Source organism: Hyperolius riggenbachi, chromosome 3 (genome assembly GCF_040937935.1).
Source record: "Hyperolius riggenbachi isolate aHypRig1 chromosome 3, aHypRig1.pri, whole genome shotgun sequence".
Taxonomy (NCBI): Eukaryota; Metazoa; Chordata; class Amphibia; order Anura; family Hyperoliidae; genus Hyperolius; species Hyperolius riggenbachi.
Window position 1 is genome coordinate 415,641,004 of NC_090648.1, and position 22,287 is coordinate 415,663,290.

Consider the following 22,287-nt stretch of genomic DNA (forward strand, 5'->3'; position numbering starts at 1 on the left):
GAGCGACCTAGGGGTCGCTCTGACGTCATCGCCGGGGACCGGGACGGAGCTCCGGCGAACAGCTGTGCGCAGAGGTGCGGCGAGGGAGGTCCTGGGAGCTTGGGGCTGGAGGAAGCTCCCGGTAAGTAGCCTTTATTTTCTTTTGAAAGCCCGGATAACTCCTTTAAAGCGGATCAGAGATGATAAACTAACTATAACAAGTAACTTGTCTATATATCTTATCTAAAGTTTAGACAGTTTACACAGCAAATCTAGCTGCAAACAGCTTTAACAGTATATGATTATTTCTTCCTGCGATACAATGAGAGCAGCCATATTCTGCTTGCCATCATTACACACAGGCAAGCTGCTCTGCGTCTCCTCCCCTTATCCTTTGAATACTCCACTCCTTTCTCTCCTCCCCCTCCACCCCCTTGCCTATGAAATCTCTGTCCGGTAACACCTCCTCCTCTTTAGGAAAAACTCCTCCCCAGACTGGGCTCCTATGAGCACTTGATACATGAGATTCAGAATGCCTAGGTGCTTTAGGAGCTGTGGGTGAGGCTTATTTAGTTTATAGGGGATTACAGTATTTAACAAAAAAAAGTATTTGGCTTGGGGAATGCCCTATAAACTATATGTAAGGGGCACAATTATGCAATGAGTAAACGTTTCTCGGATCCACTTTAAGTCCGTGAATACAGCAAGATGGGTTATCAATGATCATGAATTGTTTTCTGCTTGGTATTGGTGCCACTTTATTGCTGCTGCTGAGAAAGCCAAGCCTTAGTTAGCTGACACACTACCCATGTAGTAACAATCATTTTTTACATCAGTCTTATAATGTATGTGCGGTTTCCCAACTTATCCCTTGTTTACTAGTTGACCAGCACTAGCCTGAGTCATGTACTAAAGTAGCTTCAGTTTAAAGGACAATTGTAGGGAGGCTGCCATGTTTTTTTTTCCTTTTGTGCAATACCAGTTGCCTGGCTGTCCTGCGGATCCTCTGTCTCTAATACTTTTAGCCATAGACCCTGAATGAGCATGCAGCAGATCAGGTGTTTCCAACATTAATGTCGGAACTGACAAGATTAGCTGCATGCTTGTTTCTGGTGTTATTCAGACACTACTGCTTCCTAATAGATCAGCAGGGCTGCCAGGCAACTGGTATTGCTTAAGGGGGAACAAATATGGCAGCCTCTATATACCTCTCGCTACAGTTGTCCTTTAAGGGAAACCCGAGGTCAGAGAAATATGGAGGCTGCCATATTTATTTTTTTTGTAAGCAATTCTGGTTTCCTGGCCCTGTTGATCTTCTGGCATAAATAGTGTCTGAGTCAAAACCCTGGTACAAGCATATGACTAATCCAAAAAAAAAAACCTGAGCCAGCTGAGTCCGAGAACCTGATCTGCTGCATGCTTGTTCAGGATCTATGGCTTTAAAGGAAACCCGAGGTGAGAAGGATATGGAGGCCTTCAACATCATATACAGTGGAGGAAATAATTATTTGACCCCTCACTGATTTTGTAAGTTTGTCCAATGACAAAGAAATGAAAAGTCTCAGAACAGTATCATTTCAATGGTAGGTTTATTTTAACAGTGGCAGATAGCACATCAAAAGGAAAATCGAAAAAATAACCTTAAATAAAAGATAGAAACTGATTTGCATTTCATTGAGTGAAATAAGTTTTTGAACCCTCTAACAATAAAAGACTTAATACTTAGTGGAAAAACCCTTGTTTGCAAGCACAGAGGTCAAACGTTTCTTGTAATTGATGACCAAGTTTGCACACATTTTAGGAGGAATGTTGGTCCACTCCTCTTTGCAGATCATCTCTAAATCTCTAATGTTTCGAGGCTGTCTCTGTGCAACTCTGAGCTTGAGCTCCCTCCATGGGTTTTCTATTGGATTAAGGTCCGGATACTGACTAGGCCACTCCATGACCTTAATGTGCTTCTTCTTGAGCCACTCCTTTGTTGCCTTTGCTGCATGTTTTGGGTCATTGTCGTGCTGGAACACCCATCCACGACCCATTTTCCGTTTCCTGGCAGAGGGAAGGAGGTTGTCGTTCAGGATTTCACGATACATGGCTCCGTCCATTTTCCCGTTAATGCGATTAAGTTGTCCTGTGCCCTTAGCAGAAAAACACCCCCAAAGCAAAATGTTTCCACCCCCATGCTTGACGGTGGGGACGGTGTTTTGGGGGTCATAGGCAGCATTTTTCTTCCTCCAAACACAGCGAGTTGAGTTAATGCCAAAAGAGCTCTATTTTGGTCTCATCAGACCACAGCACCTTCTCCTAGTCACTCACAGAATCATTCAGGTGTTCATTGGCAAACTTCAGACGGGCCTGCACGTGTGCCTTCTTGAGCAGGGGGACCTTGCGAGCCCTGCAGGATTTTAATCCATTGCGGTGTAATGTGTTTCCACTGGTTTTCTTGGTGACTGTGGTCCCTGCTAATTTGAGGTCATTCACTAACTCCTCCCATGTAGTTCTAGGATGCTTTTTCACCTTTCTCAGAACCAGCAAAAATCAATTAACCCTTCGCACACTCACATGCAAATGTTCAAACAAATGCATTCACAGATTTACTCATCCAGGCACAACTGTTATCCCTACAGCTAAATTAAAAGCCAGGGTTTTAGTTCACAGAAGAATGCATTCTTATGCTTAGTCACCTATACTGCGTAGAAGTACCCAGGTAAACATAGGTGTCCTAACTCTGGCCCTGTAACATGCATAGTGCAGACATGCAAACACATTCATTGCATCAAACCTATCAATGGATTAGGAGCACACATCCTAACTTCCTCTCCTGGGAAAGACAGTGCATCTTACCAATCGCACAAGGGAGCTAATGTTATGTGTCCATGTGCACCATGCGCATACACCAGCATAAGCTGTCTGCATGCTGACAAACATACAGGGGAAGGGGGGAGTGCACCGAATTGGACCCTCGCCACAGGGGTCAATGATAAGAATAAACATACATATATCCAGGCACATCGCCTCTAGTTAGGACATTAAATAAATTATTAGGGAAAGGGAGGTGCTGAAGGGGGTGTGGCTAGAAACAGCAAAAATCAATTAACCCTTCGCACACTCACATGCAAATGTTCAAACAAATGCATTCACAGATTTACTCATCCAGGCACAACTGTTATCCCTACAGCTAAATTAAAAGCCAGGGTTTTAGTTCACAGAAGAATGCATTCTTATGCTTAGTCACCTATACTGCGTAGAAGTACCCAGGTAAACATAGGTGTCCTAACTCTGGCCCTGTAACATGCATAGTGCAGACATGCAAACACATTCATTGCATCAAACCTATCAATGGATTAGGAGCACACATCCTAACTTCCTCTCCTGGGAAAGACAGTGCATCTTACCAATCGCACAAGGGAGCTAATGTTATGTTACAGGGCCAGAGTTAGGACACCTATGTTTACCTGGGTACTTCTACGCAGTATAGGTGACTAAGCATAAGAATGCATTCTTCTGTGAACTAAAACCCTGGCTTTTAATTTAGCTGTAGGGATAACAGTTGTGCCTGGATGAGTAAATCTGTGAATGCATTTGTTTGAACATTTGCATGTGAGTGTGCGAAGGGTTAATTGATTTTTGCTGTTTCTAGCCACACCCCCTTCAGCACCTCCCTTTCCCTAATAATTTATTTAATGTCCTAACTAGAGGCGATGTGCCTGGATATATGTATGTTTATTCTTATCATTGACCCCTGTGGCGAGGGTCCAATTCGGTGCACTCCCCCCTTCCCCTGTATGTTTGTCAGCATGCAGACAGCTTATGCTGGTGTATGCGCATGGTGCACATGGACACATAACATTAGCTCCCTTGTGCGATTGGTAAGATGCACTGTCTTTCCCAGGAGAGGAAGTTAGGATGTGTGCTCCTAATCCATTGATAGGTTTGATGCAATGAATGTGTTTGCATGTCTGCACTATGCATGTTACAGGGCCAGAGTTAGGACACCTATGTTTACCTGGGTACTTCTACGCAGTATAGGTGACTAAGCATAAGAATGCATTCTTCTGTGAACTAAAACCCTGGCTTTTAATTTAGCTGTAGGGATAACAGTTGTGCCTGGATGAGTAAATCTGTGAATGCATTTGTTTGAACATTTGCATGTGAGTGTGCGAAGGGTTAATTGATTTTTGCTGTTTCTAGCCACACCCCCTTCAGCACCTCCCTTTCCCTAATAATTTATTTAATGTCCTAACTGGAGGCGATGTGCCTGGATATATGTATGTTTATTCTTTCTCAGAACCATTGACACCCCACGAGGTGTGATCTTGTGTGGAGCCCCAGAGCGAGGTCGATTGATGGTCATTTTGTGCTCCTTCCATTTTCGAACAACAACAATGGTTGGTAGGGGTTCAAAAACGTATTTCACTCAATGAAATGCAAATCAGTTGCTATCTTTTATTTAAGGTTATTTTTTCGATTTTCCTTTTGATGTGCTATCTGCCACTGTTAAAATAAACCTACCATTGAAATGATACTGTTCTGAGACTTTTCATTTCTTTGTCATTGGACAAACTTACAAAATCAGTGAGGGGGTCAAATAATTATTTCCTCCACAGTACCATCTGTTGTCCATGCTGCTGTTTTTTTCCATCTTGGCCTAGACCAGGCATGGGCAAACTTGGCCCTCCAGCTGTTAAGGAACTACACGTCCCACAATGCATTGCATTGAGTCTGACAGCCATAGTCATGACTCATAAAGGCAAATGCATTGTGGGACTTGTAGTTTCGTAACAGCTGGAGGGCCGAATTTGCACATGCCTGGCCTAGACCTTTTGGAAACGGTGCTCCCCTTCATTTAGGCACTTGCACAAGTAATCTCTGCATAAAGCTAGCCATGCACCATGCTGTCTTGATTGAACAATTGTGCCACTTTAATGTTTATGACTGTGGTGAATGAGATCTAAATTAATCCAAATGTTTAATTTATGCAAATGTATATGTAGCTTAAAAATGGGCTAATCACATCCCACTGACTTTATTTTATTTATTATTATTTTTTTTAAGCTGCTCAATATTTTCATAGAATAAGCATAAACCTTTACATCTCACTGACCTTTTCTACTTTTGAGAGAGTTTTCCAATTCGGTGCTGCCCATAATTCTTCATACCCCTGGCAAATTTTGACTTCTTTACTTTTATTCAACAAGTTATGTTTTTGATGGGAAATGACATAGGTGTCTCCTAAAAGATAATAAGACTATGTACAAGAGGCATTCTTGTGGGAAAACATTTTTTTCTCAGCTTTTATTTACATTTGACCAAAAAGTGTCCAGTCCAAAATTATTCATACCCTTCACAAACTGTATGTGGGAAGATCCAAAGTTCTATACCATTCCAAATTCTATACCATTCCAAACTGTTCTAAAGCATCTGAATTAGCCTGATTAATTGGGAACAGCTGTTTTAATCAACTCAGCAGGTGAGAATCAGCAGCTCTCTGCAGTTGGTTTGTGCACGGTCATGGCTAAGACAAAGGAGCTCAATTAGGACCCGCAGCAGCGCACGGTGGCTGCTCACAAGTCTGGAAAGGGCTACAAGGCCATTTCTAAATGTTTTAAAGTTCCCATGTCTAGAGTATTAAAAAATACAAGATGTTCTGCACTGGGGAAAATCTCAGAGGACATGGTCGGAAGTCAAGTGACCCCTGTGCTGGCCAGGAGGATAGTGAGACAGGTGAAAAAGAATCCAAGGATCACCACCAAGGCCATCCTGGTGAATCTGGGCTATGCTGGTGGCAATGTCTCAAGGCAGACAATTCAAACGGACACTAGACACTACTGGGTTCCACGGATGCAGACCAAGGAGGACGCCACTCATACAGATAAGGCACACCAAAGCTCACTTGTCAAATGCTCATCTGGACAAAGACTCCTTTTGTGTTATGGTCAGATGAAACAAAAATTCGAATTGTTTGGTTACAATGATGTTTCCTTCATTTAGCGTAAAAAAGGAGAAGCTTTCAACCCAAAGAACACCATCCCCACTGTCAAACATGATAGTGGGAACCTAATGCTTTGGGGGTGTTTTTCAGCCAACCTAGTCACAGTAAACTGCACCATAAAAAAGAGCAATACATGAGGATTCTCAACGACATCATCAGGCAGTCCGCAGAGAAACTTGGTCTTGGGCACCAGTGGACATTACAGCATGACAATGACACAAAACAAACAGCAAAAGTGGTGAAGAAATGGTCAGCAGACAACATTGACATTTTGGATTGGCCCAGCCAGAGTTCTGATTTTAATCCATTTGAGAATCTGTAGAGAGCTATAGATCAGGGTGATGGCAAGGAGACCCTCCAACCTGAAAGATTTGGAGCTCATTGCTAAAGATGAATGGGAAAAAATACCTGTGGAGACATGCAAAAAGCTGGTCTCCAATTATAGGAAGGGTTTGATTGCTGTAATAGCCAATAAAAGGCTTTTCCCTTGATTATTAAGAAGGGTATGAATAATTCTGGACTGGACACTTTTTGCTCTATATGTAAATAAAAGCTGAGAATCCCCCCCTCCCAAATAATGCCTCTTGTGCATTGTCTTATTATATTTTAGGAGACACCTATGTCCTTTCCCATCAAAAATGATTTGCTGGTTGGATAAATAACGAAGTCAAAATTTGCCAGGGGTATGAATAATTATGGGCAGCACTGTATGTGCAAATTGTTCTCGGTCTGCAGGCCCTTAACCACTTGCCGACTGCCCACTACCTATGGGCGTCAGCAAAGTGGCACCCCCAGGACCGCCTAACGCCGATCGGCAGCTTCTGGGGGACGGAATAGCCGGAGATCTCGCGCAGTGATGCGTGTACATCTGCTGGCATTAGGCTCCGCCCACCCACGTCACCCCGCCGGGCCAATTAGCAGCGCCGGCGGGTTGTTAACCCCCTAACTGCTGCATAGTTACAGTATAATACGCTTTGTAATGTATACAAAGCGTATTATGCAGACTGCCTCCTGCCCTGGTGGTCCCAGTGATCGAGGGACCACCAGGGCAGGTTGCAGCTGTGCATGTAATGACACACACACACTGCCCCCCCTGCCCCCTGATCGCCCACAACAATCCTCAGACCCCCCCCCCCCCCGATCACCCCCTCAGACCACTGTTTGCAGCCAATCACTCCCCCCCCCCCCCTAATCACCCATCAATCACCCCCTGTCACTGTCTGTCAACGCTATATTTTAGATAAGGTCCTAAACTGCCCCCCTGTGGGCTCCTGATCACCCCCCCAGACCCTCCACCCTGTGTACTGTATACATCTATTCTCCCCTGTAATCACCCACTGATCACCTGTCAATCACCCATAAATCACCCCCTGTCACCACCTGTCACTGCCACCCATCAGATCAGACCCTAATCTGCCCCTTGCGGGCACCCAAACACCTGCCCACACCCTCAGATCGCCCTCAGACCCCCCCCCCCGATCACCTCGCCAGTGCATTGCTTGCATCTATTCTCCCCTCTGATCACACCCTGATCAACTATCAATCACCCCGTCAACCCCTGTCACCACCTGTCACTGCTACCTATCAGATCAGACCCTAATCTGCCCCTTGCGGGCACCCAAACACCCGCCCACACCCTCAGACCCCCCCCCCCCTAATCCCCCCCTGATCACCTCCCCAGTGCATTATTTACATCTGTTCTCCCCTCTAATCACCCACTGATCACTCATTAATCACCCCCTGTCACCACCTGTCACTGCTACCCATCATACCCATCAGATCAGACCCTCATCTGCCCCTTGCGGGCATTCAATCATCCGCCCACACCCTCAGATCGCCCTCAGACCCCCCCTAATCACCTCCCCAGTGCATTGATTGCATCTATTCCCCCCTCTAATCACACCCTGAGACACCCATCAATCACCACCTATTCACCACCTGTAACTCCCTAGCACACCTACCCCTCAGATCAGGCCCTAATTTGCCCCGTGTGGGCTCCTGATCACTCGGCCAAACCCTCAGATCCCCCTCAGACCCCCTTCCGATCACCTCCCCAGTGCATTGATTGCATCTATTCTCCCCTCTAATCACCCCCTGAGACACCCATCAATCACCACCTGTCACCCCCTAGCATTCCTACCCATCAGATCAGGCCCTAATCTGCCCCTTTCGGGCTTCTGATCACCTGGCCAAACCCTCACCCGCTCCACCGCAGTGACAGCATTTTTTTTCCTGATCGCTGCAAAAAACACTGTATAATAACTGTAGCGCTGTAAAGATCAGTCTTTGATTTTTTTTTAATTTTTTTTTTTTTAATCAACACTCAGTGACCACAGCTTTCTACTTCACAAGTACTCCCTTTTGCTAGGTAGGTGCTCTTTTTCATGGGTAGGCTCAGAGGAATACCCCCTAAATTTAGCAGTCCACCATGGCAAAAAAAGGGTTATTCCGCTGAAGAGGCCGACGAGATTTTGGCCCAGTGAGCCTCATCCGACGAATCATCCAGGTCCGAATACGAACCGGTGAACAGCAATGGCTCTCTGACCAATAGCAATGACGAGGTTGAGGTCCCGGCTAGAGCCATTCATACCACACCCCATGTCACTGGACTGCAGGATCAGACTCAAGGGCAGCAGAGTGGTGCTAGCGCTGATCCAAGTTTTCTTGGTGAGGCATGCACCAGCAGCGTAGCATCTCCTGGACCTAGCACCAGTACTACCGTAGACCCTGGTGAAGTGGTGAGCACCAGCATGGTAGTAGAAACTGGTTCGGTGGCACGTGCATTAAGACCCGAGTCGCAGCCACCAGCAAAACGGGCCCGTACTACCCATAGTCTCCCAGAGGTGCTGGCAAATCCCAATTGGCAATCCCCTTGTTCTACTGCACCCGTACTGCCCCCTTTCACCGCTCAGTCTGGAGTCCAGGTGGAGACAGATAATCTAGGATTGGCCCTAGACTTTTTTCATCTGTTCTGCACCGTGGATCTGTACGACTTAATTGTGGCTGAGACCAACCGTTATGCCACACAATACGCAACCGCCAATCCGAGAAGTTACCATGCCCAGCCTTTTTGGTGGAAACCACTCCAAGTTTCCAAACTTATAATTTTTTTGGACCTTCTCCTTAACAAGGGTCTAGTAAAAAAAAATGTATTGCGGTCTTATTGGTCTACGCACCCATGTTCTCTGCTGCCATGTCCAGGTCACGATTTGAGAACATCCTGCGCTTCCTGCACTTCAGTGCTAATACAACCTGTCATCTAAGAGGCCACCCTGCTTATGACCGGTTCCACAAAATTCGGCCCCTCATAGACCACCTGTCATCAAAATTTGCAGATGCTTATACCCCTGAACAGTCATTTTGAGGCATTTGGTTTCCAGACTACTCCTTGCGGTTTTGGGCCCCTAAAATGCCAGGGCAGTATAGGAACCCCACAAGTGACCCCATTTTAGAAAGAAGACATCCCAAGGTATTCCGTTAGGTGTATGGTGAGTTCATAGAAGATTTTGTTTGTCACAAGTTAGTGGAAAATGACACTTTGTGAAAAAAATAATAATCAATTTCCGCTAACTAGTGACAAAAAATAAAATCTTCTATGAACTCACCATACACCTAACGGAATACCTTGGGGTGTCGTTTTTCTAAAATGGGGTCACTTGTGGGTTTTCTATACTGCCCTGGCATTTTAGGGGCCCTAAACCGTGAGGAGTAATCTGGAAATCAAATGCCTCAAAATGACCTGTGAAATCCTAAAGGTACTCATAGGACTTTGGACCCCTTAGCGCACCTAGGCTGCAAAAAAGTGTAACACATGTGGTATCGCCGTACTCAGAAGTAGTATAATGTGTTTTGGAGTGTATTTTTACACATACCCATGCTGGATGGGAGAAATATCTCTGTAAATGGACAATTGTGTGTAAAAAAAAAAAAAAGAATTTTTTTTTTTTTTTTTTTTTTTACACACAATTGTCCATTTACAGAGATATTTCTCCCACCCAGCATGGGTATGTGTAAAAATACACCCCAAAACACATTATACTATTTCTCCTGAGTACGGCGATGCCACATGTGACACTTTTTTGCAGCCTATGTGCGTTAAGGAGCCCAAAGTCCTATGAGCACCTTTAGGCTTTACAGGGGTGCTTACAATTTAGCACCCCCAAAATGCCAGGACAGTAAACACCCCACAAATGACCCAATTTTGGAAAGTAGACACCCCAAAGTATTCAGAGAGGGGCATGGTGAGTCAGTGGCAGATTTCATTTTTTTTGTCACAAGTTAGCAGAAATACCGTCTCTGAACTCGCCATGCCTCTCAGTGAATACTTTGGGATGTCTTATTTCCAAAATGGGGTCATTTGGGGGGTATTTATACTATCCTGGAATTCTAGCACCTCATGAAACATGACAGGTGCTCAGAAAAGTCAGAGATGCTTCAAACTGGAGAAATTCACTTTTTGCACCATAGTTTGTAAACGCTATAACTTTTACCCAAACAAAAGAAAATCCAATAAGTGTCTATTTATTGATCAAAGACATGTAGCACAATACATTTAGACAAAAATGTATATAGAAATTTTACTTTATTTGAAAAATGTCAGCACAGAAAGTTAAAAAAATATTTTTTTTGACAAAATACATGTATTTTTTGATGAATGTAATAAAAACTAAAAATCACAGCAGCAATCAAATAGCACAAAAACAAAGCTGTGTTAGTGACAAGAAAAGGAGGTAAAATTCATTTAGCTAGTAGGTTGTATGACCGAGCAATAAACCGTTAAAGCTGCGGTGGTCTGAATGGAAAAATTGTCTGGTCCTTAAAGGAATACTTAAGTCTAGAAAAAAAAATGACATTTACTCACCTGGGGCATCTCTCAGCCCCCCGAAGCTGGATGGTGCCCTCGCAGCCCCGCTCCGATCGTCCTGTCCCCGCCGGCGGCTACTTCCGGTTCAGCGACAGCCGCCGACAGGCTGGGAACGCGGCTGATTTTCCGCGTTCCCAGCCGCTGCTATCACTCTCTATGCTGCTATAGCGTATATATATATATATATATATATGCTATAGCAGCATAGAGAGTGATAGCAGCGGCTGGGAACGCGGAAAATCAGCCGCGTTCCTAGCCTGTCGGCGGCTGTCGCCGAACCGGAAGTAGCCGCCGGCGGGGACAGGAAGATCGGAGCGGGGCTGCGAGGGCACCATCCAGCTTCGGGGGGCTGAGGGATGCCCCAGGCGAGTAAATGTCATTTTTTTTTTCTAGACTTAAGTATTCCTTTAAAGAGACACTGAAGCGAAAAAAAAAATGATATAATGAATTGGTTGTGTACTATGAATAATTACTAGAAGATTAGCAGCAAAGAAAATATTCTCATACTTTTATTTTCAGGTATATAGTGTTTTTTCTAACATTGCATTATTCTCTAATATGTGCAGATTACACAACACTCAGCATTCAAAATGATTCTTTCAGAGCAGTCTGCGAAGTAATGACCTCTCCTCTAGCAGAGAAAAAGTAAACAGTTCATTTACCGTTGAGATAAGTCAGATAACAGCCCTCTCCATGACTAACTTAGTCAGAGAGCTTAATGGCTTGTTTGCATAGAGATAACAACTGGAGTTTCTCAACTCTTCCTGTACTGGAAACAATTAGACTGATGTATCTGATCTTAATGTTTTATTTCTTAGCTGTACTACACATACAAATCATAATATCATCATTTTTTTTTCGCTTCAGTGTCTCTTTAAAGGAATACTATCGATACCCAAGTGTTCTAAAATGAGTGTGCAAATAATGTCTAAGTAGCTGTGTAAACATTTTCCTACTTTTCATATTAAATATCAGAGGCAAAAGCTGTCATTTGAGGGTAGGATTTAGCCATATTGGGACAAATCAATTGCAGAAGGGGTGTCTGCTTCAATGCACAGCCAGAGTTGCATATCAGACTACAGAAAGCAAATATCAAACATATAAAACTCTGAAAGCAAAAACAGTATGAAAAAGCTGTGACGATTAGTTACATTTTCCTCTGCTCTCTTCAGACAGGTCAGTCAGAAACACAGGACACAGGAGCTGCAGCTGTTGGGAGCTCTCTTCTCTGTCACACACAGAGCTACACATAGTTAACTGATCAAGTGTGAGGGGAATTTTCCCCTCTCCTCATGGCTCAGTCAGCCGTCAGTTTTGGCGTCAGTAAAGTTTGAATGTATTTTGATAACCGTAAACAAAGAAGTTGCTACTAAAATGTATACACCAGTACTTAGGGCTCTTTCACATTAGGGCAGATTTTCTGTGTTTCAACGCAACGGGTAAAGTTTGCGTTACTCAAGGTGAAATGAATGTCCATAGACTTTCATTTTAGCTTTCACATATAACGCAGCCTTTTTGTGCGCTGCGTTACACTGCACCCAGGCGCAGTTTTTCGGCCGACGCTAGCTTTATGCGTTACATGTTACATGTTATGTTAGTCAATGTAAAACGCACACTATGCGCGTTTTTAATCCGTTAACGCAGGCAATCAGTCCCAGAATGCAACAGAGGAACAATGTAGAAAGTTGAAAACTAAAAGAAAAAAAAATTACCTGCGTTTTCCTATGTGGAACGCATTGAAAACTGATTAAAAACGCACACTCACTGCAGTGCAACGCATATCAAAACGCATTAAAACGTATACAACAAAACGTATGCTTTGAGCTTTCTCCAACGCAAGCTCTGATGTGAACGAGCCCTTAGCAGCACTTCCCAAACCATTCCTGTGTCAATTGAAAAAAATATGTGAATCGATAGTATTCCTTTAAGGGGTTTTATGACTGCAGTCCTTAAGTGGTTAAAGTACATAGATGTGGTAAGAGTGCACAATCAAGATTGTGTAGTGTATGGCCTCTGTAATGGTGAAAAAATACATTGTATGCTTTTGTTCGTTGGATGTGAAGAAGTTACTCAGTAGGGTTCGTTAAAGGGAACCTTAACTGAGAGAGATATGGATGTTTCATTTTAAACAATAGCAGTTGCTTGGCAGCCCTGCTGATCTCTTTGGATGAATCGCACACCTGAAACAAGCATGCAGCTGATCCAGTCCGACTTCAGTCAGAGGACCTGATCTGCATGCTTGTTGAGGGGCTGTGGTTGAAAGCTTTAAGCTGGCCACTAACGGTCCAATTTCTAGCGAAAAATCGTTCGAGCGATCAGAAATTCTGATCGGATTGGTTGTAAATAATCTCCATTGGTGGACACAATCGATTATGAACGAGTGAAAAACATGTCGCCCGAATGAATTTTCGTCGAACGAAAATTTGGATTTTCTTGGTGGTCGTGATAGATAGGAAGCAAGGATTGGTTAGTTGATGATGTAATGAACGATTTTTCATCCGATCAGAATTTCTGATCGCTCGAATGATTTTTCGCTAGAAATTGGACAGTTAGTGGCCACCTTTAGAGACACAGGATCAACAGGAGAGTCAGGCTACTGGTATTACTTTAAAATGAAAAATTCATATCCTTCTCAGTTTAGGTTCCCTTAACCACTTGAGGACCACAGTCTTTTCGCCCCTTAAGGACCAGAGCCTTTTTTTCCATTCAGACCACTGCAGCTTTCACGGTTTATTGCTCGGTCATACAACCTACCACCTAAATGAATTTTACCTCCTTTTCTTGTCACTAATACAGATTTCTTTTAGTGCTATTTGATTGCTGCTGCGAGTTTTAGTTTTTATTATATTCATCAAAAAAGACATGAATTTTGTAAAAAAAAAAAAAAAAAAAAAAACTTTAACTTTCTGTGCTGACATTTTTCAAATAAAGTAAAATTTCCTATACATTTGAGCGCGAAAGTTATTCTGCTACATGTCTTTCATAACAAAAAAAACATTCAGTGTATATTTATTGGATTGGGTAAAAGTTATAGCGTTTACAAACTATGGTGCCAAAAGTGAATTTTCCTATTTTCAAGCATCTCTGACTATTCTGACCCCCTGTCATGTTTCATAAGGTGCTAAAATTCTAGGATAGTATAAATACCTCCCAAATGACCCCATTTTGGAAAGAAGACATCCCTAAGTATTCAGTGAGAGGCATGGTGAGTTCATAGAAGATTTTATTTTTTGTCACAAGTTAGCGGAAAATGACACTTTGTGACAAAAAAAAAGTTTCCATTTCTTCTAACTTGCGACAAAAAAAAAAATGAAATCTGCCGCGGACTCACTATGCTCCTCTCTGAATGCCTTGAAGTGTCTACTTTCCAAAATGGGGTCATTTGTGGGGTGTGTTCACTGTCCTGGCATTTTGGGGGGTGCCTAATTGTAAGCACCCCTGTAAAGCCTAAAGATGCTCATTGGACTTTGGGCCCCTTAGCGCAGTTAGGCTGCAAAAAAGTGCCACACATGTGGTATTGCCATTCTCAGGAGAAGTAGTATAATGTGTTTTGGGGTGTATTTTTACACATCCCTATGCTAGGTGGGAGAAATATCTCCGTAAATGACAATTCTTTGATTTTTTTATTTTTTTTTTACACACAATTGTCTATTTACAGAGATATTTCTTCCACTCAGCATGGGTATGTGTAAAAATACACCCCAAAACACATTATACTACTTCTCCTGAGTACAGCGATACCACATGTGTGGCACTTTTTTGCACCCTAACTGCGCTAAGGGGCCCAAAGTCCAATGAGTACCTTTAGGATTTCACAGGTCATTTTGCGACATTTGGTTTCAAGACTACTCCTCACGGTTTAGGGCCCCTAAAATGCCAGGGCAGTATAGGAACCCCACAAATGACCTCATTTTAGAAAGAAGACACCCCAAGGTATTCAGTTAGGAGTGTGGTGGGTTCATAGATTTTTATTTTTTTTTTGTCACAAGTTAGCGGAAATTGATTTTAATTGTGTTTTTTCACAAAGTGTCATTTTCCGCTAACTTGTGACAAAAAAATAAAATCTTCTATGAACTCATCATACACCTAACAGAATACCTTGGGGTGTCTTCTTTCTAAAATGGAGTCACTTGTGGGGTTCCTATACTGCCCTGGCATTTTAGGGGCCCTAAACCGTGAGGAGTAGTCTGGAAACCAAATGCCGCAAAATGACCTGTGAAATCCTAAAGGTACTCATTGGACTTTGGGCCCCTTAGCACAGTTAGGGTGCAAAAAAGTGTCACACATGTGGTATTGCCGTACTCAGGAGAAGTAGTATAATGTGTTTTGTGGTGTATTTTTACATATAACCCTGCTGGGTGGGAGAAATATCTCTGTAAATGACACATTTTTGATTTTTTTTTTTAAACACAATTGTCCATTTACAGAGAGATTTCTCCCACCCAGCATGGGTATGTGTAAAAATACACCCCAAGACACATTATACTACTTCTCCTGAGTACGGCGATACCACGTGTGACACTTTTTTGCAGCCTAGGTGCGCTAAGGGGTCCTACGTCCTATTCACAGGTCATTTTGAGGCATTTGTTTTCTAGACTACTCCTCACGGTTTAGGGCCCCTAAAATGCCAGGGCAGTATAGAAACCCCACAAGTGACCCCATTTTAGAAAGAAGACACCCCAAGGTAATCCGTTAGGTGTATGGTGAGTTCATAGAAAATTTTATTTTTTGTCACAAGTTAGTGAAAAATGACACTTTGTGAAAAAAAAAAAAAAAATCAATTTCCGCTAACTGTTGACAAAAAATAAAATCTTCTATGAACTCGTCATACACCTAGCAGAATATCTTGGGGTGTCTTTTTTCTAAAATGGGGTCACTTGTGGGGTTCCTATACTGCCCTGGCATTTTACGGGCCCAAAACCATGAGTAGTCTGGAAACCAAATGCCTCAAAATGACTGTTCAGGGGTATAAGCATCTGCAAATTTTGATGACAGGTGGTCTATGAGGGGGCAAATTTTGTGAAACCGGTCATAAGCAGGGTGGCCTCTTAGATGACAGGTTGTATTGGGCCTGATCTGATGGATAGGAGTGCTAGGGGGGTGACAGGAGGTGATTGATGGGTGTCTCAGGGGGTGGTTAGAGGGGAAAATAGATACAATCAATGCACTGGGGAGGTGATCGGAAGGGGGTCTGAGGGTTTGGCCGAGTGATCAAGAGCCCACACGGGCAAATTAGGGCCTGATCTGATGGGTAGGTGTGCTAGGGGGTGACAGGTGGTGACAGGAGGTGATTGATGGGTGTCTCCAGGTGTGATTAGAGGGGGGAAATGGATGCAAGCAATGCCCTGGCGAGGTGATCAGGGCTGGGGTCTAAGGGCGTTCTGAGGGTGTGGGCGGGTGATTGGGTGCCCTAGGGGCAGATTAGGGTCTAATCTGATGGGTATCAGTGACAGGGGGTGATTGATGGGTAATTAGTGGGTGTTTAGGGTAGATAACAAATGTAAACACTGCACTTGGGAGGTGATCTGACAGCGGATCTGCGGGCGATCTATTGGTGTGGGTGGGTGATCAGATTGCCCGCAAGGGGCAAGTTAGGGGCTGATTGATGGGTGGCAGTGACAGGGGGTAATTGATGGGTGGCAGTGACAGGGGGTGATTGATGGGTGATTGATAGGTGATTGACAGGTGATCAGTGGGTTATTACAGGGAAGAACAGATGTAAATATTGCACTGGCGAATTGATAAGGGGGGGTCTGAGGGCAATCTGAGCGTGTAGTCGGGTAATTGGGTGCCCGCAAGGGGCAGATTAGGGTCTGATCTGATGGGTAACAGTGACAGGTGGTGATAGGGGGTGATTGATGGGTAATTAGTGGGTGTTTAGAGGAGAAAACAGATGTAAACACTGCACTTGGGAGGTGATCTGATGTCGGATCTGCGGGCGATCTATTGGTGTGGGTGGGTTATCAGATTGCCCCCAAGGGGCAGGTTAGGGGCTGATTGATGGGTGGCAGTGACAGGGGGTGATTGATGGGTGATTGATGGGGGTGAGTGACAGGTGATTGGCAGGTGATCAGGGGGGATAGATGCATACAGTACACGGGGGGGGGGGGGTCTGGGGAGAATCTGAGGGGTGGGGGGGGTGATCAGGAGGGAGCAGGGGGCAGTTTAGGGTAAAAAAAATAGCGTTTTTAGATAGTGACGGAGTGATTGATGGGTGATTAGGGGGGTGATTGGGTGCAAACAGGGGTCTGGGGGGTGGGCAGGGGGGGGGGGTCTGAGGGGTGCTGTGGGCGATCAGAGGGAAGGGGGGCAGGATCAGTGTGCTTGGTGCAGACTAGGGTGGCTGCAGCCTGCCCTGGTGGTTCCTCGGACACTGGGACCACCAGGGCAGGAGGCAGTCAGTATAATAGGCTTTGTATACACTATCCGTGCGGCGATCCGGGTGATAGTAACCCGCCGGCGCTTCCGAACGTTTTCAGCGCGGGGGGGGGGGGGGGCGGAGCCAGTCGCCGGCGGCTGATCGCGTCACGAATGACACGATCGCCGCATAACCACGCCCGCCGCCGCCGATTGGCGTATTGCGGTCGTTTGGGCCCAGCCCTTGCCGCCGCCCATCGGCTTAAAGAGAACCCGAGGTGGGTTTGAAGAATATTATCTGCATCCAGAGGCTGGATTTGCCTATACAGCCCAGCCTCTGTTGCTATCCCAAACCCCCCTAAGGTCCCCCTGCACTCTGTCAGCAGCATGGCTGTGATTTATGAGGGATTGCAAACAGCTTGTCAGAGCTGGCTGTGTTAATCTCTATAGTGTCAGTCTACTGCTCTCCCCGCCTCCTGCAGAACTCCAGTCCCCGCCTGCATCCCTTCCCTCCCTGCTGATTGGAGGGAAGGGACGGGGGCACGGACCGGAGCTATGCAGGAGGCGGGGGAGCAGCTGAGACTGACACTACAGATGTAAACACAGCCTCACAGCATGGCTGTGATTTATGAGGGATTGCAGAGTGCAGGGGGACCTTAGGGGGGTTTGGGATAGCAACGAGGCTGGGCTGTATAGGCAGATCCAGCCTCTGTATGCAGATAAAATTCTTTCAACACACCTCGGGTTCTCTTTAAGGCTGTCGGCAAGTGGTTAAATGTCTTCTGGCTCAAAAAATTGGTGTAAAAAGTTTACTTTTTTTCTTTGAAGATCTCTGATCTGATGTTGACAGGCAGTGAATGCATTGCTTAATTGAATAAAGCATGCCTTAAATAGGGGAAGTAATTTTAAACAAAATGCTTTCAATTCTTGTTTGTATAAGGAAATTGAACTGCATAAGTGTATAAAATGCTTTCCCAAAAAGCTGGCATTCAACCTTCTCCCTTCTATATCACCCTTATGAATTTCCCTCTTTGGAAACTTGTTTACAGGAGATGTTTTCTCATCCTAGCTCCAAAATGTTTATTATACAGCAAAAACAAACAAACCTAAGGTTATCTAAAAATCTATATAAAACTTGAGGAAATGTGGGAAACCTACTTCTAATACTTATGCTTGTTTTAGGACTTAAAGGATACCCGAAGTGACATGCAACATGATGAGATATACATGTGCATGTACAGTGCCAAGCACACAAATAACTATGCTGTGTTCCTTTTTTTTCTTTCTCTGTCTGAAAGAGTTAAATATCAGGTATTTTCTGGTAGGAAAGTGTTTTATAGTTGGAATTTCTTATCAGTGAGGGTCACACTGTAGTCACTTCCTGTCTGAGTCAGGACTGAGTCAGCCACTTACATACCTGATATTTAACTCTTTCAGGCAGAGAAAGAAAACCAGGAACACAACATAGTTATGTGTGTGCTAGGCACTGTACATACACACTTCTATCTCATCATGTCACATGTCACTTCGGGTATCTTTAAAAGGTATTTTATAGATACGTTTTGAAAACCTCAGCAGTGTGAAGTTATTTGAACCAGGGCCAGTTTGTATTGTGCTCCAAATTGTACAGTACAGTGCTCTTATTTTGCAGTTTTATTAAATGTATGCAGTAGTTTTGTGGAAGGCCTGCGTCTGACTTTCTTAATTTAGCACAAATCTGATGTGCACACATTCTCTGTCAACTAAATCTGGAGTTCAAAAGAAAAACGTTACACATTACAATTCACCTGTGTTTGATTACAGAAGATAATGGTTTGCTTAGGTTGTTTGGACTCCCTCCTCCTTTTCTCCCCAGAAAATAACACAAGGAAACGAATCCCAGTAGCATCTGGTGACATACACACAGGAAGTTATCAGTACTGTAGCTGTGTCCTGACATCCCTTGTGGGAACTCTGTATTGTTCTGATTTCCTTCCATTGCCTTTCCAGCCAGGTCTCTGCAGGAATTTGCTGCTGTTCTGGGGAATCTTGAAGATGAACGGATGCGGATGGTAAGTGCTTCCACTGACACAGGACATTGTCATATGGCCAAAAGCAATTCAGTCTAGCAGGTGTTCAGCAGTCTTGTAGCATGCAGGATGACGGGTTATCCTTTCACTTCCAGAACCAATGAAACTTGTCTATTGTTAGCAATGTCACACGGGTCACCAGAGAGGCTTTGTCTGGTAGAATGATAGGCGTAGTCTTATTTTTGTTGTTCTTAAACAATAAACACATACTCTAAAGCAAATTATGAAATATCCGCCACAGCAAAACCGGCTATGCAAAGATCATGTTTAACTACCGCACTTAAAGTAGAACTCCACACTGCAAGAGAACCTGCAGTGTATTTTTAAATACACTTGAACACAATAAATGTCAACCTTCATGTACATGAACGTAGCTTTGACTGTTGAATGGGTATATGACAAGCCCCACCCCCCATTTGCAATACCGCCGAGGCAGTTTTTGCCCAAAACCTCTGCAAGGTCTGGAGCTCTGTGGCCACCTCCCCATGTTACCAGGCCCGCCTCCAGCTTGGTGGCTGCCTGTCAGGCCGCGGTTACTGAGCTAGGGGTGGGCCGCAGCAACACCAGTGTTGAATGGTGCTGCTCTGATGCATACTCGACCATGAGCAGCAGTGGTGCTAAAAATGGGCCCTTATCCCTGTGGGAGCTGGCCCTAACCCCCATGTACCTTTTCTGATTGCCATTTGGGTAGCAGTTTTTTTTTTTTTTTTTTTTTTTTATTGAATAAGCATCAAAATTAGGTATGCAGATTCTACATTGGAATCTTGTACACGATTTGCCATTACTTTACCCAGATTAAGTCATTATTGCCCACTCATTTTTCTTTTCCTTATACATCAACCTTGACAGAATATCAACAGTATCCTACTAAACAAGGACAGCCTTGTAACTCACAATCAGTAAAAAATATCATGTCTTGCATATATTAACACTCCACTTATTCTAGGTATTTTTTACACCATCTGTAATGGGTATTTCTTGTTTCCCCAGCTACTTAGTAGTTGTTCTTTGCATTACCACAATGAGCTCTATTCACAAAGCTTTTTCACCTGTTTTTCTCTGTTTTCACCTTCATCTGTTACTTTTTTAAGCTTCCAAAGAGCAAAAATATAATATATTTAAGGTAAGGAAAGTAATATTGAAATGAAGTTAATCAGGAACAATTTACTTTGAGTGATTATTTTGCTTGTAAATGTGCTGAAAAGTTATTTTTATCAAATAGGTGATAAATAAGTCATGTTTGAGAAGTTTTGTGAATAGAGCCCATTGTGTATTTGAATGGGTACATTATCACCATCTCTGAATTATCATAAAATTTAATACACCTTACCTAATTTTTCTTTGAGCCAGTGTAAGTATTCTTTCTTTGTATGTGTAGTAGTTTTAAGAAAATGTTCAACCTGTTAACCCACCTGGTTTACCGAGGCATTCCTAAATTGGAGGTGCTATTCAGTTGTGTTCAGTTTATTAACCTCCCTGGCGGTCAGTTTCTGCTAGATTTCTGAGCAAAAAGTGATCCAATTAATTTTCATAACCTTTTTTCCTGTAACCTAACAATGTGTCAAGCAGGGGTCTAGTGTACATTTTGAGACCAATAAAAGCTTGAAACACAAAATCTAAACTACATTTCAAAGTTCCTCCCCAAAATCTCTAATCATTTATACTTCCAAACTGCAGCTGCGCAATCTGCACTAATACAATAGAGATGATGGGCAGATTTTACCAAGAGACTGACCTTTATCTAATCAAATCTGATTAGAGAGAGATCGGTCGGCTGCCCATACTCCGCAGGTTGATTCAGAATCCAAATCAATTTTATTTCGCCAAGTAAGTTTGCACCTACAAGGAATTTGTCTTGGCAGTTGCTTAACAAACACAAACAAAAACAATACAAGGACAGACCGTGTGTGTATATTACAAGTCAAGGACATTATAAGTATAGTGGCAGTAAGCAATGTGAGAATTGTTCATTTACAGTTCTGTGCTGATTACTATCAAGTCCTAGCAGCTCTAACGTGGTTCAGCATTAAGTATGGCTACCGCTTGAGGAAAAAAACTGTTCCTGTGTCTGGAGGTTTTGATAGCGATTGACCGGAATCTTACTCCTGAAGGCATGCGCTGGAAGATGGAGTGAGCTGGGTGAGAGGGGTCAGAGGCAATTGTGGTTGCTCTTTTTCTGCACCTGCTAGCGTAAAGATCCTGCAGGGAAGGTAAGCTACAGCCAATTATCCTTTCCGCTGTTCGGATGATGCGGTGCAGCCTCCCCTTTTCTAATGCTGAGCAGGAGCTGAACCATACAGTCATAGATGATGTTATGGTGGATTCAATAATTGCAGTGTAGAACTGCACCATTAAATTTTGAGGTAGGCCAAACTTTTTCAGCTGCCGTAGATAGATGGTACATCCTCTGTTGCGCTTTCTTGACAATAGTGGCCGTATTGTTATTTCACTTTAGGTTGTGTGAGATCGTGGACCCGAAAAACTTGAATGACTCTACCTGGGTTATTGTGGATCCATGTATGGTTAAGGGGAGGTGCCGGGGAGGGGGGGGGGGAGATCTCCTAAAGTCTATTATCATCTCCATGGTTTTGAGAGCATTTAGTTCCAAGTTGTTGCTGCTGCACCAGGAGGAAAGCTGTCCCACCACATGCCTGTATGCAGATTCATCCCTGTGTTGTATGAGACCAACTACTGTTGTGTCATCTGCAAACTTCAGAACCTTAACAGATGGATCTGTGGAGATGCAGTCATTGGTGTACAGTGAGTAGAGCAGTGGGGAAAGCACACAGCCCTGGGGTGCACCAGTACTGACGGTCAGAGAGCTTGATGTGTGTTTACCAAGTCTAACATGCGGTCTCCTATCGGTTAGGAAATCGGTTATCCATTTGCAGATGGATTCAGGTATGTGTAGCTGGGAGAGCTTTCTGTGTAGCAGAGATGGCATTATGGTATTAAATGCAGAGCTGTAATCTATAAATAAAATCCTGGTGTAGGTTCCTGGGGTGTCTAGATGCTGTAGTACATAATGC

The 22,287-nt window shown here is 43.8% G+C and overlaps 1 protein-coding gene across 13 annotated transcripts in view; it reads left to right on the top strand.

The window, feature by feature from the left end:
* Positions 1–22,287, top strand: part of ARHGAP26 (Rho GTPase activating protein 26) — a 1,021,369-nt gene that overhangs the window by 324,394 nt on the left and 674,688 nt on the right. For 12 of the 13 annotated variants that reach the window (XR_011030516.1, XR_011030517.1, XR_011030518.1 and 9 more), the window contains one exon: positions 19,179–19,240. The exons of the other annotated variant lie outside the window; for it this stretch is intronic. Coding sequence is in view for 7 of the 12 variants with exons in the window: in XM_068277500.1 (XP_068133601.1) it covers positions 19,179–19,240 (62 nt within the window). In the remaining 5 variants the exon portion in view is untranslated. The remainder of the gene's footprint in view (positions 1–19,178; positions 19,241–22,287) is intronic. 13 annotated transcript variants of the gene reach the window in all.